Source organism: Sebastes umbrosus, chromosome 21 (genome assembly GCF_015220745.1).
Source record: "Sebastes umbrosus isolate fSebUmb1 chromosome 21, fSebUmb1.pri, whole genome shotgun sequence".
Taxonomy (NCBI): domain Eukaryota; kingdom Metazoa; phylum Chordata; class Actinopteri; order Perciformes; family Sebastidae; genus Sebastes; species Sebastes umbrosus.
In genome coordinates this window covers 14007945-14033606 of record NC_051289.1, presented here as the reverse complement: position 1 = coordinate 14033606, position 25662 = coordinate 14007945, and the positions used below count along the sequence as shown (strand labels likewise).

Genomic DNA, 25662 nt, shown 5'->3' with positions numbered 1-25662 from the left:
AGCTGGCAGCTGCTTATGTTCTGTACATTTCGTAACTTTTGTTTGAAAAGTAAAATTATGCTTATTATTATCATTATTATTATTATTATTATTAAAATACCAGGGCATTGGAAAAAAACCTAATAATTCACTTTCATCAAAAGGGGCTCTTGGGTCGACAGGCGAGGAATGTGCAATGAGTATGAAAATCCTGCGGTGCCAATATCTTATCCCTTTTATGCTACAGAGAGTTCACTGTGGCAGGAGATCAGAGAGTGTGATCAGCCTGAGGGAGGGATGACGGCGAAAGATAGTGAGAAAATAAGTGAGGGGTGAAGTTAGAGGAGGGGAAGAAAGATTACTATTCATCCCGTGCCTTAGAGAGGTTTTCTATCATTTCACGCCAAATTCTTAGAAAGATGCGGAGAAAGAGTGGAGGACAAAAAGCGATAGCGATCTAGAAGTTTAGTGAAAGACAAACTAAATTCTTAATCAGAAGGCAGAGATCCACTTCATCTGCCAATCACACAGCCCACATCCTCTCCTACCGGGATGTGAGACGCGGCTGGCTGCGCTGTGGGGCGCCTCCCACGCTGGAGATGTTTTCTGATATATCACATCTGCACAACCAGGAGGGGAGGATTCAGAGGGAATAGAGGTTCAATACAGGCATTAAACTTTCTGTTTGAGTAAATAAGTGTGCTGTGGTTACTGAGCCACAGGACCTTTTCTTTGTAAATGTTTGTGGATGGATTAAAAGCCATGACATGAAACATGACTGACTTGAGTTCTTCACCAGCAGTGATGCACCAGCGCTGGGCAAAAACAGTAGCTGCAAATAAATCCCTTAAGCGTGTTGGAACCTTCTTGGAGAATATATTTGGTTTTATTTATCACAATAAGTTGAATTGAAATTCATATGAACTGTAATGTTTTTGCAGCTATTTTGCCTGTTTATTCCATTTTTCAAAAAAAAGGCCAAAGCCAATTTTTTGGACAGATTTGAGGTTCTAAGTTTCAGGCCTCTGGGTGGACGATTCCCACGGCAGCAGCTGACTGACATATGAGGACTGGCGTTGCTAGGAGACTCGCTGTTAACTTCCAATGGTGTGCTAACTGACTGGAGCACATCATAGACCTAGACAGTACAGCCTTTGGCAGGAGTTTTCAAAAGTCCATGACTGTGGGCCTCCCCTCAGACAAAGCTTGGAAAAAGGCGCCCCCTCACCCCGCCTTAGTTTACTTGCTTAGTTTCGTTCAATTTCTGGATGCCTATGGGATTATGATTATGTTACTTGATCCCAAGGACACGGAACAATTGAGCCAAAATAGCCTAATATTGCTTTTTGACATAACTTCAGACTACACCAAATACATAAAAAAGGTCTGTCCTAAGACATTTATTAGTTTCTGACTCTGAGAAAGTGGGAAAAACAATACATTTTCCAAAACTATTGTATCTCTGGACTATCTCTTTAACCAAATCATACACATTTAGGCTACTATATGTGATCTTCTTTTGATAACTAATGTAATATTTGTCACTTCCATTCTTTTATAGAACAATGTAACAGACTTACAGTGAAATTTGCAACGACATTGTTATTTTAGCTCTCTATATTTTTTGTTGTGGGAGTTTGTATGTTGAATGTCTTCGTTGCGTTCTTTGTCTTCTCACATTTTGGGACCATGCTGGAACCAAATTAATTAATCTAGCTTGCGAACGTTAGCAATGACTCCCACTAGACGGTACTTTTCATTCATGCTACACTTGCTGAGCCACTGGCAGCTCCTGCTCAGCTCAGTGCTGTGTTCATCCCACAAAGAAAGGAGGTGGTTTAGCTGGTGTTAGCTGGCTCTCTTTCATGGATCCATTTGTGGTGACGGCAAACAGACTCACAGCAACGAGTTGTCCTGCAACCTCAGCACTCTGTGGGTTACTTTGTGTTTCAAGTCACGACGAGAAACGCCAGCCACCCAGCTGGTTAACGACCGATTAATAGGCTATTTTATCATGAACTATTTTAGTGTCTGACCACACACATATTGCACCGATCAGAATCAGAATCAGCTTATTGAGCAAGTATGTGTACACATACAAGGAATTACTCTCAATGTACTCACAGTACCGACATTGCAGCGAAGAACAAGGACAACAAAACTTGATAAATTAAGGCAGGGAATAGACAGGACTATTATTATGAAAACACAAGTATGTGAAAAAATAGGTGTATATATATGTATTTATATATAAGTTTATATAAAAAGCACCAATGGCCAACAACATAAATTACATGTCTATACAAATCAAGTGTTGTAAGTTGGAAACAAATATAGAAATTATAATTTGTACAAAGAAATAGATATTGAATGGGTGAATATGTACAGTATATGCAGTACATTTGCATACACAATCAGATAACCAGTACCCCATGGCAACTATTTTATTAGCAAAAATGAATTGTAATTGCAGTTTAACTTTAAGATAATTCAGATAATGAATGAGAGTTGTCAGTTACAGAGACAATAAACTGTACCAAATATGTTCCTGTAACTCTCTGGCACTCGCTAGAACCATCCATCTAGAAAGGAATCAGGCTCAAAGCAAAATTAGATTTTCGACCCCTGAATGCAACACACAAAGGACAGACACACAACTACAAGCTGTAACGTGGGAAATGTTACTGGGGCGTTCCCTGTGTCTTGCTCCACTCTGTGGTAAACAGTTTCCGTCTCCAATCCCACTAACCCACAATTAAAACAACACGCTGCTTTAGCTTCTGTACTGATCCACTAGCCAACTTACTGCGTAAACCGATTTAGGAATCATGAGATTTCAAATCACCTGCAGCGTGAGCACTGTGAGCTGCAAATGACCCCGTTCACATGGAGTTTCCTCCATCATAAAATGACGGGAATAAACCCACAGGTACACATCACAGGAGCTGCAGGACTCGCTGTAACTGGCGACCTGGAGTGGTGCTCAGATCAGAGGTGTAACTGATTCAGTCTCACCCACCTACACACACACACACACACACACACAGAGGAGGCCTGAGAGCTGGAGGCCGACCAGTGAAGTCAGGGAGGCTTTAATGACTCAGAGCAATATACAGTATGCAAAACAGCACACGACGGTATTCACACGACTGACAGTAATTAACACACCCACAAGAGGGAACATTCAAGGTTCCTTTTGTGTGTGTGTGCGTCTATCTCTGTGCATGTGTGTGCACTCTCATGTTTACCTGGATAGCAGTGATTTATCACCTGCTACAGAACCTCACCCCCGACAGAGAAAAATGCTATCATGGAACACAAGGGGTCACACAATGGGGAGCAGTTGCAATGCAACACTCGCACGGATACACGGCACACTGTATACAAACACATTGAGATTGCTTCAAGGCTGAAAAACTCAGCAGTAATTAGTTTTAAAAAGGAAACTTTTGCATTTAAAATTCAAGCGCGGTTTCTGATTTAGGCTATGTTCCAATTAATGAGACCGAGGTACTTAAATGGATCCTACTCGAAGCTATAAGTCGGAGCCACCAGGAGGTCTTTGAACCTAAATCACCAGTGTGTGTGTGTGTGTGTGCAACGAGATTCTGCTGTCAAGCCCGACTGTGTATAAAAGTGCAAATCACCATCGAGAGTTACGATCGACTGGCGGGTCAGCTGGTTTGGATATGAGACAAGGCCGCGGAGGAGGGAGGGAGGGAGAGGAGGAGATGGAAGGAGAGAGGGTGATTAGTGGCTCTCCTTCCTGTGCCTGCAGCTCATAGAGATGAGCTAGTTGGTTCAGCTGCACTCCACGTTCTTCAAACTGTTTCAATTGATGAAAAGCTTCCTGGTATATCAAGAGTGGGAATGTTCAGGCACTCACGATTTAGTCAATTTTGTGTGCTGATTGGGATGAAACAGTTCTTTATAAATCCCGAGCACGTTTACATGTGGCTGCAGCATGAAATACGGCTACACGCATACATTTTCCTTGTCGCGTGTGATTTAAAAGCTCCACACTGCAAATTGATGGCGCCACAGTGTGACGAAGGAGAAGGGGAGACTACCATTCTTCATCTACTGAGGCTTGCAGCTTGCTGTTTTGCCTCTTTATTGGGGAAAAAAACACACACACTAATAAGTCTTGCAATCCATTGTCCATCCATCTGCTAAAAAAACAGACAAAAAACACAAGCAGCGAGACACAACCAGACACGGACATGTAAATGCCTTATTAGAGCCGAGACGTCGGTGGCGGAGTGCACATTATTTTGTCTGCAGCCCGGCGCTGTAGGGCAGACCCTCCCTGTCTAAGACTAGACTTGCTCACCCGCACTGATAAAAATACCCCTGCAAGGAGGACAGAAAAAGATCACACTGTGACTCTCTGCCTCTCCTAGCCGCAGGTGCTTGTCTGACAGCAACAAGAGAGAGTTCATGGAGTTTATAGCGCTGGTGTCTTTATAAATACACGTTGATTTCTATTGTTGTGGGATCATTTTGAGATGTTAAAATACATGTACACGAAATATACATACTGGAGCTGTCAATCAATTAAAATATTTAATCGCTATTAATCGCATGATTGTCCATAGTTTATCACAATTAATCACGCATTTTGTATCTGTTCAAAATGTACCTTAATGGGAAATGTCAAGTCAAATCTTGTCAACATGGGAGTGGACAAATATGCTTGCTTTATGCATATGTATGTATATGTCTGTAAAGGGGAAACTCGTGGGTACCCATAGAACCCATTTTCATTTTTCATTCAGATATCTTGAGGTCAGAGGTCAAGGGACCTCTTATAGCGTAAGTTTGGAGCGTTATTTAGCCTCCTTCGTGACAAGCTAGTATGACATGATATGACCAATGGATTCCTTAGGTTTTCTTGTTTCATATGATGCCAGTATCTTCACTCTAGCTTTAAAATTGAGTCCGCTACAACCTAAAAATCGCAAGTTGCATGTGTTAAAGAAATTATTGCCGTTAAAACAAATTTGCGTTAAAGTGTTATTATCGCGTTAACTTTGACAGCCCTAGTACATACATAGAATCAAGAGAAACAGACGCCTAAATGCACTGTTTTATATGGAGGTCTTAATATGGAGGCAGGGGAATGGAACAGAAGCAGACAGACAGGTGAAAGGTCAGAGAAACTGTGCAGTCCAAGAAAAAGCCACTATGTTCATTTCCTGCCTGTCTACACTATTATCTATGTGCATTGACTCTGAAAAAGCAATACAAAGTTGCTGTTATAGTAGCTATGCCAAAAAAGGATTCTGGCTTCGTCAGCCTGTTTAAGAAAATCAATTAAAGAGTTATAGGATCTATTTTCTTTGTGGACAACAACAAAAAAGGCAGCATGCAGTCACAAGTAAATTAATTCAAGCAATAAAGCATCTACAATGTTAATCCGTTAAATGAAGATGAGGGTGAAAAAAGGGAAGAAATAGCCTCAAGATGAAAAAAATTCAGTAATTAAATGAATGGAAAATGACAAAATTGTCTATATATAATGCTGCAAAAGATAAACATTCCACAGTTGCTGGTGCATGCTTTGTTAAACTGAAAAGATAAATAAAAAAAGGCAGGATTTACATGATCATACCAGAACTCTGTCGTCAGGAATGATGCTGATCAGCACCTGGATTATTACATACTGAACTACTAAACTACTGAACATACGAGTCCTGTTGATATGGTAAAAAACATCCATTCACGTCTCCTTATATGTAAAAATGTACAACAACAGTCTCTGAGAAAGTGACAGGAGCTGCTATTGTAACAATAAATGTGATATTTGTAAGTGTGAGTGTGTGCATTTGTGTGGCTGCATGTTAAATAAACCATTACAGTAATACGCTTCTACAACGACCAGAGAGTGTTTGTACGTGCTTGTTAGCTCGTGTCCTGAGGCCCTTGAGCCAATCAAGCTCCTGCTTGGCCTTTAAAAGAAGCCAGCCCCCGTTCCAATGAACCGACCGAATAATTCAATATGGACTCTGTGCGTGCGGCTGCCTGTCAGCTATGTGGTTACACCACCATGACAGCGCCAGAGCTCGCTCAGACTCGTACATTTAAAATACGACAGACGGTTAATGTCGCACTTGAACTGCAGCCGTGTGTGTGTGCATGTTTGTGTGGATAGAGAGCTTATGTGTGTGACTCTGTACTCACAGGCTGTTTGCGGTTGTGCAATGCACACAGTGCAATGACGCGCTTCCATGCGTGGAGAATTAAGTCACATCCTGATGACAATATCTAAAAAGGAATTTAATGGCAAAAAAATGTTTTTCATTGAATTAAAATGCCCAGCAACGTGCATGTACTTGTGTAAGCCTCTCCTGTGTGTGTGCGTGTGTGTGTGTGTGTGTGTGTATATGTAGATACAGTATAGGTTTTCAGCAGATGCCATAATCTCCCCTCGCAGTCATGCTTTAGAATGAGGATTATGAAAGCCATAAAGTGGTCAGAACAGTTTGTCACTTTAGTGTATTGCTATTTCTGTGCACACACACACACACAAACATGCACACATACTGAATATATAGGTACATCATTCTATAGCCTGATGACTGTATAGACAGGCACAGAGCCGCCCAGTTCTGCAGATTAAACACAGACAGGTGCAGTAGCTCAAATGTGAATGTGGAAAATGGAGACTTCATCAGGTAGAGAGAGGGGGGATGTGACAGAGAGAGGGAGTGTTGGAATATATAAGGGATGAAAAATACAGATGTGGAAAAGGGAAAAGACAAGGAGAAGCAGGGAAATGAAACGGCAAGAGCAACAATTCGAGAGTCAAAACAAAAGGAGAATATAATGTCATTTCCCCTTTCGGATAATTGGGACAAGTACTTTTCTCCTCTGTCATTCCCTCTCCTAATCTTTTTCATCCCTCCCCCTCTTCCTCTCGCTCTTGACCTTCATCTCCTCTTCATCTCCTGCGCTCCCCTTTAACATTCTCCCCACTGCTTTGGCTCTGGAGCCAAAACAAGAAAAAATGGCTTTTCAGTTCCCACTAAAAATGTTTTGACTTATCTCATTGAACCATCGGTGTGTGTTGTGTATAAGTGTGTAGAATGTGTGTGTAGTGCTTGTGTGGACCATCGGCTGAAGATGCTGTTAATTCTACCAGACTGCAAATGGTCATGCTTGTCCCACTCGCTCAGGAGGGAAAGCTGTGTTTGGTGCATGTGCATGAGCGTGTGTGTGTGTGATTTACAAGACTACGAAGGTGTTATGACAAAGCTGCTGATTCACTAAGTCTTTTCTTTTTACACTCCATCTGTCATCAACACGCAAACATCTCATCATCAATTGGCAAAAAAACTGAAACAACCGATCAGCGACAGCGTCCATCTCGACTACATCTGCTCGTAAATGTAATTAACCGACAAATAAATCGATGTAAGCGCTCACATGTCTGTTTGCTCGCAGGCGTGACGTCTGCCTGGACGTACACTCTTATGTGCGTCCATGTGTGTGAGTGGGTGACTTTGTGCGATGATTACAAATCTGCTTTCCCTAGACGTATCGCGCTTGTGAGCAGCGTGGCCGTGCCACTGTGAATGTTGATGGACAGCCGGTGCATGCGAGTGCGACCATTTGGCAGTCGGCCTGTTCTTTTTTTGCAAACTGATTTTTTGCATTTACATTCAGCGAAATTCCCTCAGAAATGGTTTAAAAAGAGCCAGAAACCACTGACATACAGGAGACGATTGACTGATAAGCTGATTTATTATGAATGAATACAGTATTCTCGTGTAAATGACCCACAAATGACTTAATTAGCGTTGTATTTACTGCACAGTGACTTCCCTCTAAACAGATCGTCTTCTTTTAGAAAGCGTTCCTTCACGCTGTAGTTATTTCCCAACAGTTACAGTCTGTTTAGCATCAAATCAATGCCTTTTCTTTGCAATCATCCACTCCAACAGTAGACTAATAGCTATTTCCAAAATAATGTCCAGGGCGCCTCTAGCCGCAAGCTCAACACTCGTGCACGCTGTAAATCACAACTGACACGACTCCACCCGGAGAGAGAGTAAATTCATGCTAATACCAGATTTAAGCCCTTTTAATGCGCTAATGAAAAGTGCTGTATTTATATGTAGCTGGTAGTCGGCAATGTTGTGACATCGGGCCCATCTGCGACTCAGTCTAAACCCCTAATGAGAACATTACTGAGCCCAAGGCAGAGACACATGGAGAGAGAGAGAGAGAGAGAGAGAGAGGAACGGAGGAGAGAGTGAGGGGAAGAGATGATCGATGCAAACCTTGCCACCTCTTTTGACTGCCATCATCCCTTTCCCTCCTCCTCCTCCTCGCTGTCTCTCCTGCTCCCACTCCTCCCTCCCTCCTCCTGTCTCATACACCAGGACTCAGGGCAGAGGGTCTAACTCAATACACCGTGCAGCAAAAATCAATGAAAGACAAAAAGAGACAGAGCGGGGGGATTGAGGGGAAGAAATAAGGCCAAGTGGAGGGGCAACGTATTTTTGACAGCTTTTTCTTGCTCTGCAAGCTCCACCTTAACACACACAAACACACACAAATCAAAAATGCACCATTGACACACCTGCATGTCCGTTTGCCGACATTTTTTGTGATATTACACTCTATATATCACAACAAGGGTAATAAATCACACCCAAGGAGCTGTGATGTATCATATTTCTTTAGGAAGACATTAGCACCAAAAGAAAAAACGTACTAAAAGCGATGCCACATATAGACCCTTAACAAGACACACTACAGTAATATGTATACATATCACGCATCACTTAATATCCCAAGCTCACAATTGATTTTGCTATGAATCCACCAGCACTGACTCACACACTCCAGCGTTATAGTATTTCCAACACCCCACCCTTGCCGCCCAGGGAGAGAGAAAGCTGAACATTCATCCAATGGTGAGTCGGGGCACTAGAACAACTCCCAAGGCTTTGGACAGACATCAATGCGTAAACAGCATCAACTGACACATACTGTATACATGCACACACACACACAGTCGTGTAGCACACAAATTCAAATACGACCAGCTGTAGTGCGTTCCCCTGTCTCTTCTGCTCCTCAGATGGTTTTCTCTTGATCAATAAGTCATAAATGTGCATTCCTTGATATCTAGTTTGTCAGCAGGGATGTGATTTGGGGACCGAAAACAAGTAGAATGAATAATGAAAGGTTTCCCAGAAGAAATTCGAGTTGTGTGGCAAAAATCTTTGACAAAAATACATGCATGATTATTCATCTTCCCTGCCCTGATGTGTCTACATCTTTCTAGGTCTGTCTTTTTCCAGCAGTGTACATATTGTCATTTTACCCACACATACACATTACTTACACCTCACACACATTTCCCTCAATTTCCCTCCCCTCTTCCACCCCCCTTTTCATTACCATCTCCCTTAATGGCCCCATCTCCTCCCTCCTTTGCTGTACAAGTACCAGGAATGTTAAAAAGGCTGGAAAACAAATCTGAAAACATTTTTTTTCCATTAGAAATTGATATAAGAGTTGGATGTCCAAAACACAAATCTAACAAAATCCTGAAACCACCCATCCCTGCAGCGCTGACTCCATCAAAGTCCTGTGTTCCCTCTCATTCATTCACTTTTCCCCCTCACATCTGTCTCCTTCAGTGCCCATATTCCCTCAACACTCTTCCTCTCTCAATCACCATCCCAATTCCCTCATAAAATGCCATGGATCTTTTTTTTTTCTCCATCTCAATTCCCCCCTATACTTCAAAGTCCTCCACTTTACCAATTCACAGCCTCTCTTGCCCCCCATTCATTCCTCTCTCATTACTCTAATCTCTCCCATCCTCCGCCGCCGCCGCCGCCGGTGTGTGAGAATGTGTGTGAAAACACTAACCTGCCCTTCTGGCACGCAGAGCAGAGCCAGGCTTTGTCCCTCTTGTCGTAGGTGCAGCAGGTCTTGCAGACGTTGTACTGGCAGTCCAGGCACAGGCGCTTGGGGTTGAGCAGGAAGGTGAAGGGCGCACAGCAGCGGATGCAGCAGTGCTCGTTGAAGCGGTGCTGCTTGGAGAGGATGGAGCATCTGCTGCCTTCCTCCGCCAGCTCCTGCTTCATCTCACTGAAACCGAGAGAGGGAGAGGAGGAGAGAGAGAGAGAGAGAGAGAGAGAGAGAGGACAGGAGGGGGAGGGGGAGAGAAAGCGAGAGGGGTGGTGAGCGTCTGGTCGAGAGGTAGAACGTGCGAGGATGGCGATGCGGAATAATTGGAGATGCTGTGGTAAATGAAAAATTAAAAGGGGGGAGGGCAGAAGAGGTCATGGGTTTGGTGAAAACACTTCCCCGCTCCCTCTCTCTCTTTTACACTGATTCTGTGGAATTAACGTGATGGCTGACATTTCAATTTGGGAAGACCTGTCATGCCTTGTTTGCCCACATCAGTCAAAACACAGCTGAGGAGAGCACGACACGCACGCCTCCTACAACCTCAAATGAAAAAGCATGGTATCTTTGTTAATTATAGGGCACTGTGAGGAAGAGGAAGATGTTCATAAATTGGCAAAAATAGAGCTAAGCTGAGGGTCTCTCATTTGGAGATTCTCATGTTCAACACACACAAACTAGCCTGAGAGGAAAACGGCGGTGATGAAAAGCCTCCACAGTCGTACTGGAGAGCTGTTTGGGCTTCAATCCAAAAAATTACAGTTTAAAACTACAGCAATGAAGGAGCACCGAAGAGCAGCACAGACTCACTAATCTTAACGCCTCAGAGAATTGCTCACACTAATGAACTATTAGGATTATAGACTGAAAAATACTTGACCAAAGCTTGTTTAAAAATCCAATAAAATCCACAACCACAGCTGACATTGACTTTTCCAACAGCTGCACACGACTAATTGGGCATCATCGTATATGTATTCCCCCATAGGATGCTTATTGCAGAACATTTAAGTTATCAAGTAAGATTTTTATATGATGAAAATAAAAAGAGAGACTGGATAATGCAGGTTGTTAATCAGCGTGTTAACCAGCAGAGCAGATTTGCCATCCAAGGCCTGTATTCAAACTGTTCACATAAATTATGTACATGGGTTTTTCCTCTGTACGATTTGCGCTGACTGAGCAATGCACCATAAGCAGAGGCTGCGATAAATTATGGAATGTTTTGCATTTATATCATAAACCTTTCATCATCAGTACATATCGCGCTTGTGTCAATTATATTTAAAATAATACACAACGAGGAGGAGCGATTAAGTAACGCATTTATCCGTGTTTACACTATCACCCATCAGCTGTCATTAGGCGCCAGCGGAGGCTGAGATGCAGAGATGGAGCTGTTGCTGCTGGGAAGGTGTGAAAGTGCGTTCAGCTCGAATGGGCGGTGAGTAAATTATTTAGGCTGCTCTTCTTACACTACACACAGCCAGGTTACAGCATACACTGCTCTCACTGATCCTTACAGAGCAGATGCCATGTACAGTAAATGCTAACAAAACATAGATGCAAATCACTGAACACAGTGATGCATGCAAAAAAATACATTAAATACACAGAACAATGTGTTTAGGCAGAGGGCTGTCGCGAAAACTGCAAAATTTCAATACCGCAGTTTTGACAAAGCAACCACAGGGGCTCTTGATGGAAAATCTGTGATGGACAACAACCACCACCACCGCTATTGTTCACATTTTTTCTTTTTTAAATTCTTTGCAATGGGAGCGCACCATTTTTACACTATGCTATAAAAACGAGCAGCAGCGTGTTTTTTTTTCTGGTCGCAGAGAGATGAAGCCATCAAATCACAATGGAGGAAGGGCAGGAAAATATCACAAAGACCAACGTGACCAACTGGTGCCTTCAAATGAAACTCGTGAGCTTGTGTTTACAACATGGGAAGTCGTGTACACGATATGCCTGGCGCTCAAGTGGTTAAGTCGTGAGAACACTGCTGCTAAGCAACGGCAATATTAACGTTACGTGGGTGTCTAGAAGCCACAGAGGCTAACAATTTAGTTTAAATGCAAAGGCATAATGACAGAGGAAAAAGATGAGGCTGTTGGGAATATCAACATTTTCCTCAGACATATGAAATTATGAAGAAAAACAATATACGATTAAAATTACAATATATTCAGTTATTATGTACCAAAAAATTAACTTACACGTCACAGCTCGTGAACTCTGAGCTTTGAGAAACTTTCCACTTACGCGCTTTTGAATACCACATTAGGGGGGCGTTCATATGTACTCTTCTCGTGAACGCGGTAAACACGACCCCATTTGAAGGCACCAAACGTCACATCCTACCTGTAGGCTACAAGTGCTGAACAACAACAACAATGGTGGAGAAATTAATACACATAAACTTGCGGGTCCTTCTTCTCTCCCTACATACTTCAACCATTCCCTTCATCCAGAGCAAGTACTCTAACTTGTGCAGACATTTTTTACTTTTGCGGATATTCTGTATCATAGCAACCAGACGCAACGAAAGCTGAAAAAACGCTGCACCTCATTGCCCTTAGGTGTTCTGCATATAACAATAAACAAGTATTTAATTCATTTTATCATCTTTGTCATTTAAAAAGCAACAATATACCTAATAATAGCCTAAGAAGAAATCTTATTTATCTAACACTAAAATCAGGATAAATTAAAAAAAGGCAATATTATCGCATATCGTGCTTTTGAGCCAATCATTGATACCGTAGGCATATGTAGGCATCCTAACCTCAACTAAACCACCAAGTCATACATGGAAAATTTAGTGTATATCAAAACCAAATGCTGAATGCAGCATATTGTGGATTTCCTGTGTGTACAATGTGTGCTGTACGTGTGTCTGTGCGTGGAGCCAGCGGGGGCAATGCAATCTCCTGCTTCCCTAAGTTATTAACGCTGCTCCTCAAGCAGATCCTCTGCTGCCTCACTGATTGCTTTTCATATGCATCATTAGATGCAGCATATTAACAAGATGAACAAACCATTTCATATATAGTGTCATATGAGCGTGGGCGATGGGGGTGTGAGGGTTGAAGGGCAACGGTTGGCATATGCATACTGTATAGATACCGACATGCACACAATTATACTCCAAGATGATCAAAAAGGAGGTTTTGTATTCCGCACATGCAAGGTCACAGCTGCTGGGAGATGGTGGCCCCCAATCAAATTAAAACATTCGTAAACAAACCTCCAAGCAACATGAAAGAGACACTCCTTGTCTGAGCTGCAGCTCACAAAACACCCAAAACACATATATACACGCCCAAACAGACCCCAATATAAGCAGCCTACATTCATATCTCAATAAGTCGAAAAAGCCATCGCCTGGAAATCATTTCCTTCAGTTCTGATTAGGATCAGGTTCCATTTAGCCTCTCTGTGTCTGTGATACAGGTTTAATGAACAGCCCAGTTATGGCGGCTAGCTCCGGCCGTTTAATTAAATGAGTGGGCGAATATACACATCTATCCAAGGACAAGGGGGGGTTCATGCCTGGCGTCCCGCCGCATTAACTCACATCTCTGTTAATGAGACGTGAAAACCTGTGCTCATCTAGCAGCCATGACTGGAGATACATGTGGGTCATCCAGGTACGATTAACTCATAAGAAATAACAGTAGTCAGTCTTTATTAGCAAAGTGCCCGTTTGAGTTACACAAATGCATAATGTTAAACAAGCTTTTATATTTTAACTCCTAAAGGCTTTTACACACATGGGGAAAATGTAAATTACTCGCCTGCAAATATTTCGCATTAAACATATTCATACCGGCAACGATACGAATTTGCGACAGCTGCACTTTTTCAATAAAAGCTTTGAATAGATTCGCACAGACAGGACCAACTACCTGGTTCGTATGGAGCCAGAGCAGCATCTGGCAGTCTGTCTGAGGTAAACTGTTGTATAGCCTAAGCTAAGAATTTTCAGTTTCCTTTTAACTAAATGCTCTGAGTGAATTTGCCTCTGGTAAACAGTTACACAGTATGTATGTCTAGGGCTTTTATTGTGAAAGGTGAGAACGGAAGAAGTGGATCTGCCTGGTCTGCGCTGGCTTTGTCAAGGTTGAAAGGAGTAATAAAGTTTGCCATCTTGGTTATGGACTAGCGAACGTCCGAGTTGTTGTACACTATAGTGTACATTTTGAATATGTCCGTTACGCACAACGTGATTGGTTGATGCCTTTATTCACGGTAGGAAAGCTCAGAACAATTAACCTCGTTCTGGAAAAAAATGATATTGTCTCTTTTTTGTTACGTAATATTCGCGTTCTGTGTGATAGATCTCATAACAAAAGCAACAGTTTGAAAGAATATATTGACGTGCAAATTAATCAAATGAAAAAAACATAGGCCTTAATTCTTACCATTTAACATTCAAACAGACAGTTAATATGGATATAGATTATGTTGTTGAAATACCTGGTAGGTATCCTTGAATTAAGGTCGCAAAAATGTTACTAAATGCTAAGCTAAGATACTAAATGGACCTTGTAATAGCCTAATACATGTTTTCTCAACCGCTGTTGGTCAAGGAGGAACTTTAAACCCCAGCTTTTAAGCCAAAAAGCAGTCCTTGAAGTCCTTAAAGTGGTCCAAGTTGAGAGCCGTGTGGAGGCTGTAGAAATGCTCTGAATTCCTTATGAAGCCCCTTTAATTCAAAGAGGAAAGCAGAAGCAGCAGACTGTCTCTCTCTCTCTTTACTCTCTTTCACACACACAGTGTTGGTTTATGACACTTGTCCTATCAAGCGATTCATATTTCAATTAATACTGAAGTTAAACTCATTAACATTCAAACTTTATCTTCAAGTCAAGGGAAAAAAAAAACACACATTTTTATTAATTCAACAAGGTCGGTCATTCAATTAAGTATAACTCGCTCAATACACGCATTACAATTCTGTGGCATTACCAGTTTGGTAATGGGCAACTTTAAGGTTGCAATGATTATTGACATCATCAACTAATCTGCTGATTAAACAAGGAAAACTTTTATTTCAACCGAACCGTCCAGAATCAAGTATTGAGATTCCATTTATGTCTGCAGTTTGGACGGTGAGGACCATGAAACATTGTGACTAACCACAGATCAAAGACAATTTGCTCTCCTCTCCATCTGCTAAGTGCTTTACAAGAATACAGTACAAGGTTAACTCCAGACAAAAGCAGCCATTCATTTTAGTTATTTTGAAAGATGATAAAACCTCCAAACATCTGATATGTACATGTCCACAATCTGTTAAGTAGGGGTGTAAATCACATATGTCAATTATTTGGACAACAATATGATATTTGCTGATATCACAAAGTCTGCCACGATACGATTTTGATTTGATTCAATTCATGGGAGATCGAAATGAGACGATATCATATGTCCATTTAACACAATCAGTTATATCAATTACAAAAAGCAACTAAAATATGATTTGACAATTTAATTACTGGGCTCTTACAGACATTTAAATGAAAAACAATCTATTCTTTTTAATACAAAAAATAAAAATAGACCTCCTGTTGTTCACTATAATGTGCCACATTTCTCATGTTTAAGTGCAAATGTTTTTTATCAGTTGAGAATTTCAAAATAAGGGCGCATCTTAAAAATGCTGATATGCATTGATGTTTTCACTTTGCATCGATATATTGGATCGTTGATCATTAAATTGATACATCGATCCAGACTGATGGATCGTTACAACCCTGTTTTGTGGGTTAACCAATCACAGGTCATTTCATTGAGAGAGCGTTCCTATTGGCTGTCCTCCGGTCATGTGACCGGATCATGGCGTTCCTTCACCAGATTTCCCAATGGCGGCGTCGGCGTCACAAACATTCTCATTTTACAGCTGAACCGTGCACTACAAGATGTTTCTGAAAACATTTCAGGCAAGAAATAGGCATTACAGTAACAGAATATTGATTCATATTTGATCAGCGCTGCCTAGTTTGACCGTTTGGTCGGAGTTCGCGAGTGATTGACAGCCGGCTCTCATAGACGGCAGATGGACAGCAGATCCCAGATCAGCTCTTACTGCTTGTTTTCCTCCGGTCTGTGAAATCTTGCAGATGCCGTTAGGACATCAGAGGACACAGAGGCACAACATTTTTTCAGGTTACCTGTTTCATGTACTACTGTCAGCATATAACGACCGTTTTATAAAAATAACTTTTTAAAATCATATTTGCTCCAATCTCGCCTACTTCAGCTTTAATGGTATAAAGCTCTAAGGAACAACAAAGTTCTTTGGATGCTGAAAGTTTAGAAGAAACCAAACTCTTGAACTAAAAACTATTGATTATGCAAATGAGTGTGTGTGGAGGGTACAGTGGGTTTCAGAGGGGAACAGGAGCTGAATATCAATTCATTTAGTGATTTAAAATTCAGGCAGGAGAATAGTATGTGGATTTAATAATATGCAGTGTATTTCTGACTGCCTGTCACTGTCACAAATATTAATAGTGCTGAAGATCTATTAACTCAGCACTCTCATCTCTCACTTTCCATCAAGCCTGCCCTGCTCCTCCGTTCTCACTTTCTCTCTCTGCTAGCGATCTACTAACATAGTCGCCTCATGTCTCCTGCTCCTTACTTTCCATTTTCTCTCTTTCAGCTGACAAACAGACTGGCTGAAGTTTTCCAGGTGAAGTTGAATTATGTTATGGCCAGATTTGTAATCAAGATAATGGCATTTTCGAAGTCCAGCTGCAGCCTGGCCGGCAAACGAAAACAATTGCATTTTTTTTTGTAAATGATGTATCGCCCTCTCAGCAGCTGTTCTCCTGCTCAGAGCAGTGATTAAGAGTTACAGCTCTCACACTTGATGCACTGCTGACCGCCTCACAAATGAAAAACAATCTGATGAATCCGCTCAGGTGCAAAGTAAACACTATTGTGTTTAGAAAATGTAATTTTATGCTAAAAGTGATTAGTTGGATATTTAGAGAGACCAATTAAATCTTCTGGTTGCATATGAGGCTGTAGGTTCATACACATAATGCAACCTCTGTGACTGATTCAACTAAATTCATATCTTTATACTGCTAAAACACCAATATGATGTATGTGGTTGATGATTTATTATAAAACGGCCAGCCCATTCACATGAAAAGGCTTACAGTATGAATGACATGATAATGCGTGCAATAAGAACGCCTTGCTTGTTTTTGGCGTGTCATTTGTACGCCATGTAGTCTGTATATATACTGATTGTGTAAATACAGCGCACACACACAACTTTTTACCAGGAGACCGGTGTTCGAGACCGGTGTTTTGTTACGTTAGTGACGAAGTAATGTTGTTTCCGTACGTATTTTACTTAGCTTTTTTTAAGCTCAACCATGATGTCTTTCCTAAACCTAAGTGAGTGGTTTTGTTGTCTAAACCTAACTACAGACGTTACCGTTGCTTTGTTGCACAGCGTAAAAATTAACCACGAAAAGCGGCGTACAAATGACACACAAAAAGCCTAAAATGCATCCTCATGAGACCGGGTTGAAGATGGCATACTGGCAGTATCTCTGACAGAGTGATAGACGGGAGAATGTTCATCACTGAGTAAACAACGCTGTCACAACAGAAGTCTGTAGCCACATTAGACTATGGTGAAAAAAGAAAATCCTTCTGGGGATGAAATTAGCTGAATTTGTAAGCAAAGAATGAGCATCAGAATAGTAAATAACAGGAAAACTTAATTAGAATCTTCAAATTAAACAACTATTAAGGCATAATACTGCATACCTTTTGAGTTTTGTGCACATCAAACAACCCTAGAGAGCAGCGTACAGTGAGGAATGTAAGTAATTATTAAGCACATAGTGAGGGACTGTAAAAATCTGAAATGCCGTAAATCAAACCCTGCTTAAAACCACGCAGGGTGTTGTTAAATGTTTTTTTTACACTGATTGCATATGGATTTTTAAACATGGTAGGGATGTGTATCAATGCACACAAGAGGACCTCACACAAAAACAGTGGATATACAGTACCCAGGTGCAGAGAATGTCTTTTTGCTATATATAGTATTATTTTTCCTCCTGAGTGTAGAGCCGTGCACTACAACCAAGAAGGAAACAAGGACGTAGCATACTGTAGGAAAGAAAGGGAGCCATGTTGGAGTATTGTTAATCCAGTGCTAGTAGCCGAGGGGAAGATCCTGGAGAAAATGAGCATACAATATAGCAGAGTCTTTGATCAGTGCTTTGATCCGCCTGCCGCAGTGGAAACCCACAACACCAGCATCTACTGTTCACCATTACACCAGTAAATCATACAGCCCTGGAGCAGAGAGATGTGGGAGCACACCTGTGTGAAAGGAGTGTGTGCATGTGTGTGTGTTCATGTGTGTTTTTATTGATCGGAATCAACATGCATTTTCAAATGTACAGTAGCCAGATCCACTCGGTAATTGTGAATTGATCGAGAGCTTTGCAAGCGCTAAAGGTGCTTTTAATTGAAAGTGGGCAATTTCAAGTGTGAAGATGTTGCTTTCTTGTTTCTGTGTCAATAGATGTGTGTGTGTATGTGTGTGCGTGTGTGTGTGTGTGTGTGCAGTAGGTGGTAGCAGTAGCCGCCCCCCCTACTGTTAACGTCTGCTACTTCAGCACCATGGACAGCGCCATGGATTTATCAATACACAGCACAGTGAAAGCCACTTCTGGGACGCTTCTGAAACCCGGCGTGGTGCATCTGGTGGAATCATCGCGATCAGCTCCGGCGTCCCAACCGGAACGCGGCGCAGCAGCACTCGGTGGAGGCTATTGATGTTTCAGAGCCATGGTCGAGGCCATAGATTCTAACATGCACAAACACAACATGCCAGATAAAGGATCAATGAGTCACTAGACTAGCATATTCAACCAAACAACCCCTCTGCCCCTGCACTCTCTCCTGCTACTGTAGTAAGAGATAGGGGGGAGAGGGGTGGAGGGTTAACAAAGGTGATGCATTTTGGTAATTTTGCTATCAAGGGGGATGGCATCCTCTGCCATTCCCCCTCAAATCACCTACTGTGTGTGTGTGCACTCTGTTAAGTCTGTACGTAGGGATCCTTTCCTGCTGTTATTCGGCCTGAAGTGACACATTAACACACTGTGTTGTGTGTATTTGCCTGTGAGTGTGTGTTATATGTGCATGCATGCATTTCTATCTTTACAAACACCGTTTGTGCATCCTTATCTGCTCCTGGGGTGAAAAAAGCAATGCGAACGGGAGCAAATCTTGGCTCAATCGAAGCGCAAAATTTGCATTTGGACCCCGACCGGGTGAAGACACACACTTCATCCAACTTGAAGGCAAGCTCCAAGAGAGAGCAGAGAGAACCACTGTAGACAATCTCAACCCTCTTTCTCCTCTGCAATGCAGTGGCAGACTGGCACGTGGGTCATAAATTTCAAGGTAGAGTTTCTGGCGTTCGGCTATTAGGATTGTCGGCAAGCTGTTGATTAAGGTGCAGGTGTTGGGAGACTGGTGAGCTGGGATGAAATGCTTGTAGGTGGAGAAGGGTCATTCCTCTCATCTGGAGGAAAATATTTGTATATATTTGTCAATTTAAAATATTGTTAAGTCACAAAACAGGCAGCCCTGAAACTACAATTTGAAAAACAGGCTAAGGAAGATAAAGTAGTCTACCCAGTTCTCCTGCAGGATGATGTGTGCTAAAATCCCTTTCACACTGCAAAGTACAACTTATTTCAACTGTACATTACACTCTCATCCACAAGAGGTTTGACAAATAGTAGTTCTGGCCAACTCCAGAAAATGCGTGTAAGTATATCTCTGACAACAGTGGAGCGTTTTGAGCTGAGACTGGGCCAACAAGGTAATTTTCTCCAACCGGTGCCATCTGTAAAATCACGGGCTGAGTGACTCGAAGTGATGGAGAGATATAATCACCGCAGCCTGTCATCTTCCTCCAAACTCTCCTGGTTGACATCTGGAGGACTCTGCCATTAACACTCGCAGGTTAGACAGTGAGGCTCCAGACGTTATTGCTCATTTTTATTGCCGCAAGTGTCTGGATCAACATCCGTTTTTTTACTTCTATTTATATTTAATGAAAATGTCCCCATGAGATGATGTTTAGCAGCGACATCTTACCAAAAGAACAGCATCCTGACAACTTCAACATTAAAGACAAATGTGTAATATATAAGGCTGTCCTCGACCAAAGTAATTCTTAGTCGACTAACACTCATACGATTTTTGATTAGTTGATTTAATCGACAGATCTGTAAGACTGAGTTTCTCCACAAAGAATCACACAAAAGCACCACTTTAAATCTTATGTTAACCCAATGTGCTCATAAGGTTCCTGTAAATAAGTCATTCAGCATGAAAAAAACATAAAAAACACATTACATGACTGACTGGAGACAGGGGGGTCACACACTACAAGATCTTTCACCAGGAGGAATCCCCGATGAGGTCTCCAAACTATGTTTTGTCACGAAAACACACGTGAGAAATACACGGTAAATGACGTGATCCCATACGCGAGACGCATTGCCGATGTTGTTGGCTCATGTATTCACAAAATAGCCTGTTTACACTGGTTTCCACGTTCTTTTTTACTATAATATTCCTCTAGGTGCAACAAGAACTTTGCTCTGTGTTGCAAATGCAAGACATACAGTAAGTTCCTATTGTTACAGGCGATCCCCCTCCTCCCCCAGGTTTACCCTCAACCCATGTCTGGTGCTCTCATTGGCTGTAGCTCGTGGCTGGATCCCCCGACAGGTCCAGATATTTAGCATGCTAGATACCTGGAATGTGTCTGCGAGGCATTGGCTTGCGTCTTTGAGAAGTTCACACATGACGCTCGAGCGCCGATGTGTGAGCAGCGAGACAACGCCGATTTGCCTCTGATCTGGGGCTCTGATCTTGGGAGCTACAAAAACTGTTGGGGATCGGCAAATCAGGGCTAAAATCGTGTAGTGTGTACTAGGCATAAGAGGGGACAGCTCTATATCCAAAACTATTTTCATCAGCAAAAACACAAAGAAAAGTTTACTTCACAAAACCTCAATGGGAGCAGGTAGTAAAGAGACAAAATTTCCCAACAGCAATCAGTAAATTAATTACAGTGAGTCTTTATACTTTTCTATTTTTCCCTGTGGCCAAAGGGAAAGAAAGTAATAAATGTCCTCAAACTGTAAATCGAATTCCCACCAAGTACAAAAGAACTAATGATAAGGAAATAGACCCAGAATGGCATTACACATTAAAGAGAAAATGAATAATAGCACATCTGCCCAGGGTAAGCTAATAAACCAGGAGATACAGCACAAGGTAGAATGATGAGAGGTTAGGAATAAACATCAATGCTGCATATTATACTATATCGGACTAAGGCGTGGAAGAATTGGTAGGGTGAATACTAATGTAAAACACTGTAATCAAGACTACGAGTCTCCAGCCATACTAGCAGCTGTGTCAGACTGGAGTATTTTGAGCTAAATGCTCAACATCAGCATGCCAACATGCTCGCAATGACAATTGTGTCACAGACAGACAAACATAGCCATCCCTACAGAGCCATGCCGCTAGCGCAGCTAAAAACTCTCTTTTGAACTCTCTTGAAACATTATTTTCATATTTGACTTTGATATTAAAAAAAAAACTAGTTTTAGACATTGAGCTCAAGCTTTTCAGGGTATTTTGTAAAAGAATGTGGCTAATTTATACAGCATACATTATTAATCATGTTCATTTTTCTGTGGTTGCCCTTGGTGTGGTTTATTCATCCACTGCACTGAATAAAGAGGAAACACAGACGTGCTCAATTTTCTCTCTGTTCTTCGCTTCTCTCATCTTCAATATGTATCGAATATCAGGCACAGTGGGATGTTTTTTTATGCGCAATATGTCTTCTCTTCCTTTTAGACGGTCTGCCTATGATTCTGCAGGTAGTGTATGAGAAGCTCAAGGTGACCACAACAGCGATGGTGTGATACCGCTGCTGGTGTTGCTCTCCCTTCCTCTCTATTTCTCTCACACTTGAAATGAACTAAGACATTCATACACACACACACACACACACACACACACACACACACACACAAGCATACACTCAGATCTCACATAATGTCACCGCAAGAATAAATCCCAGAAGTATTCAGTTCGTTAAATGTCAGTGTTGTGTGTGACAGCCAACTGCTCATGCTGGTCCTCCTGCATGATTATATGCAATGTATATTCTTAGCTGTTCTGCCTTGTATGTCCCAAACAATATATGTGCATTATATTTGTGCATAACAGCATTACCTGAGGTTGGAGTACACTAACCACCACTCCTGAACCCCCTGCTAAATTTTTCCACAGGGACTCATTCTTGCAGCCTCACCAGGCACACATAAAGACCTGCTCCATCTCTTCACATGCGTCACGTCAACCCTGCAGGCTTTCCAGCCCGTTGAGCTAAGAGGCATGTTAGTAAACACTATGGGAAAAAATATATATATATATATGCAGGTGTGCATGCATGCATGAATGATTGAACACATGCACACATATAAAAGACACACAGGGACATATACCTTTCCGTGACGTGATGGTGCTGACCCCGTAAGGACGCTAAGGCCCGGTCCGTGTAAGTACTATGATGCAGGCAACATGAGAAAGATGAAGGAAGTGCTTCTGATCTATAGGTCCAGCTGAGACTTAATACCAAATTGACAAAATGATTAGATAAGTAATTAATTATTCCAATTATTTCTTATTAATTGTTCCAATGGCTTCTTCCAATTTGCTTTTAATTGCATGATTGTCCATAGTTAATCTCGATTAATTGCAAATTAATCACACATTTTTGAATCTGTTCAAATGTACCTTAAAGGGAGATTTGTCAAGTATTTAATACTCTTATCAACATGAGAGTGGGCAAATATGCTGCTTTATGCAAATGTATGTATATATGTATTATTGGAAATCAATTAACAACACAAAACAATGACAAATATTGTCCAGAAACCCTCACAGGTACTGCATTTAGCATAAAAAATATGCTCAAATCATAACATGACAAACTGCAGCCCAACAGGCAACAACAGCTGTCAGGGTGTCAGTGTGCTGACTTGACTATGACTTGCCCCAAAACTGCATGTCATTATCAAAAAGTGGGCATGTCTGTAAAGGGGAAACCAGTGGGTACCAATAGAACCCACTTTCATTCACATATCTTGAGGTCAAAGGTCAAGGGACCCCTTTGAAAATGGCCATGCCAGTTTTTCTCGCCAAAATGTTTACATAAATTGGAAGCGTTATTTAACCTCCTTTGCTAGTATGACATGGTTGGTACCAATGGTTTCATTAGGTTTTTTAGATTCATATGATACCAATATCTTCACTGTAGTTTCAAAACTGAGCCCACTACAACATAAAAATCGCAAGTCGTGTTATTAAGTTATTATCACGTTAACTTTGACAGCCCTGGTATAATCTGATTATAATTATAAAAGTGGGCACCTATGCTCACTTTTGGTTCTTACAGTAAGTGTACACATAGAGTGATAACATTATCAAAGTGTATGCATATACCGGGAGTGTTAATATTGATATTTTTAATGTTGAGCTTACCCACAGCTTTACAGCAAAGTCAGAGCAATTATTGAAGGCTATATGTGGAAGAAGAATCAATTACACACAGCTGCCGGGCAGATTATCAGAATACCACTGGTTTAAGATAATGTCACGCTCACTAATAACTCTTTCCCATCTTCCTTTCAACCTCATACTGAGTTTCAATTCCTCGCACTTCAACCCCTTTCATTTCCTCATCTCTTCTCATGATTTCATCTCCGTCATGTACCCCTCTGTACTCGAGCGCTTTCTGTCCCCCTTTTTTTCCTTGAGAATCTGTGATTTTTTGATGCCTTTTAAACCTGTGCTACCATCAATCCAAGCCTGTAAGTGTGTGATTTTGTGCATTACGCACTCCAGCTATACAGCTCTATACGTCGGCAGCCTCTTTATTCCCCCCCCCCTTTTCCCTCCTCTCCTCTCCTCTCCGTGAACCTTGAGCTAGAATAAAGCCTCTGGGCGACGGGGAGACTTCTCTCCAAATCAACTTTGGCTGGCGACGATTATCCAACAGGCCAATAATGAGCCCTCACTTTGGGAAACAATCCAAGTCAAATGTGTGCTCCGCTGATAACGTTTCCAATCAGAACGGCCTGCCTGCGTGGCAACTATGTGAGGAAATGAGAGAGAGATAAAGAGTGGGAGGAAATAATGTGCGTAGACGGTTTCCTGCTACCTCAGCAAGGTGCTGAGATAATTTAGGAGTGAGGGAATTCATTTTTGCATTCTGGTGTTATTGTTTTGACCCTCCAGTTACTCATTATTGACAGATTAAATTCAAAGGGAGGAATATGCATTTAATTTGACCGTCCCTTCTCTCTGCAATGGACACAAACGTCTTTCAGAAAATTGAAACTGGAGCAGTGCAAATGATTTCCTCCGTGTCAAGAGAGAAGATGGGCAAAATAGGAAACTGAATTTCATACCTCCTCGATCTGCAAATCAGAATCTTCCTACAGATCCCTACCTCCTTTAATCCATACCTCAATCCCTGTCACTCACTTCATCAAACCCTCTACCGAAGCTCCATCATGCCACTTCTCCGCCCTTTCATCCCTTCAACCCATTTCTCCAGCTCCGTCTCAGATTAGCAGCTGCCCCAGTAACTGGCGCAGATTGTTCTTTCTCTCTGCTGAATAATCTCTATTCACACAGAAAAAATCAAACCCAATGTGCCAAGAATGCGGCTTAAGTGTCAACCACACCGAGGGATGCCAAGTGAGGAGGAAAAAGGGAGGGAATGGCAGCGGCTACTGAGCACACATCCAACACCAGTGCCTCCATCCGGGGGGAATGAACTGTTTGTAGAGAATGGGAGAGTCAATCTGTTGTTGGGTTGCCACAAGGAAACAACGGCGGTCTACAATATGCTGCAAACATGTTTCATCAATGCGAGTGTTATGAGTGAGACTGCAGTTATATTCCCGTTTCCATATTATTATATATACTCTTTTAAAGGTCCAGTGTGTAGGATCTGGCGGTATCTAGCGGTGAGGTGAGGAGATTGCAACCAACTGAAGCCTCTCCGGTGTGCCAAGCGTGTTGAAGAGCTACGGTGGCCGACACGAAAACACGAATGGCCCTCTCTAGAGCCAGTACGTGAGAAGTGAGTGGTGAAGCAAGAGAGAGAGCGGCAGCGACGGGAACGAGTAACATTATCGACTCCGGCCCAAGCAGGAAAAGTTAACGAAAACACAATGATTCTTATTTTCAGGTGATTATACACTAAAGAAAACATACTTATTAATATTACATTTCTGCCAATAGATCCCCCTAATTTGTACACACTGGTCCTTTAAATGTAACCCCTGTTCATACAGGTTTAAAACTGAAAACGTATCTATATATCTATATCTACAAAGAGTTTACTTCCAGGATATTTCCATAACAGCTTCTTTTTTTAACATTTACAGCTATGCATTCTTGAAAATTAAACAATAAGCATTTTAAAACCCTCCTAAAATCCCAATCTACATCAGCAGCTTGTGGTGCTTCAGCTCACCCTTCAGTTATAATATTAGCTACAATTGTATGGCAGCAATATGCTGTGCGGTGCATATTAGCCGCGAATGCCGGGTGCGAGAGAGGACGTGCTGCTGTATATTA

General features: G+C 41.8%; 1 protein-coding gene across 4 annotated transcripts in view; it reads right to left on the bottom strand.

The window, feature by feature from the left end:
• Positions 1–25662, bottom strand: part of LOC119480692 (myosin VIIA and Rab interacting protein) — a 128717-nt gene that overhangs the window by 57033 nt on the left and 46022 nt on the right. For all 4 annotated transcript variants that reach the window (XM_037757200.1, XM_037757201.1, XM_037757202.1 and 1 more), the window contains exon 3: positions 9871–10092. In XM_037757200.1, coding sequence (XP_037613128.1) covers positions 9871–10092 — 222 coding nt within the window. The remainder of the gene's footprint in view (positions 1–9870; positions 10093–25662) is intronic.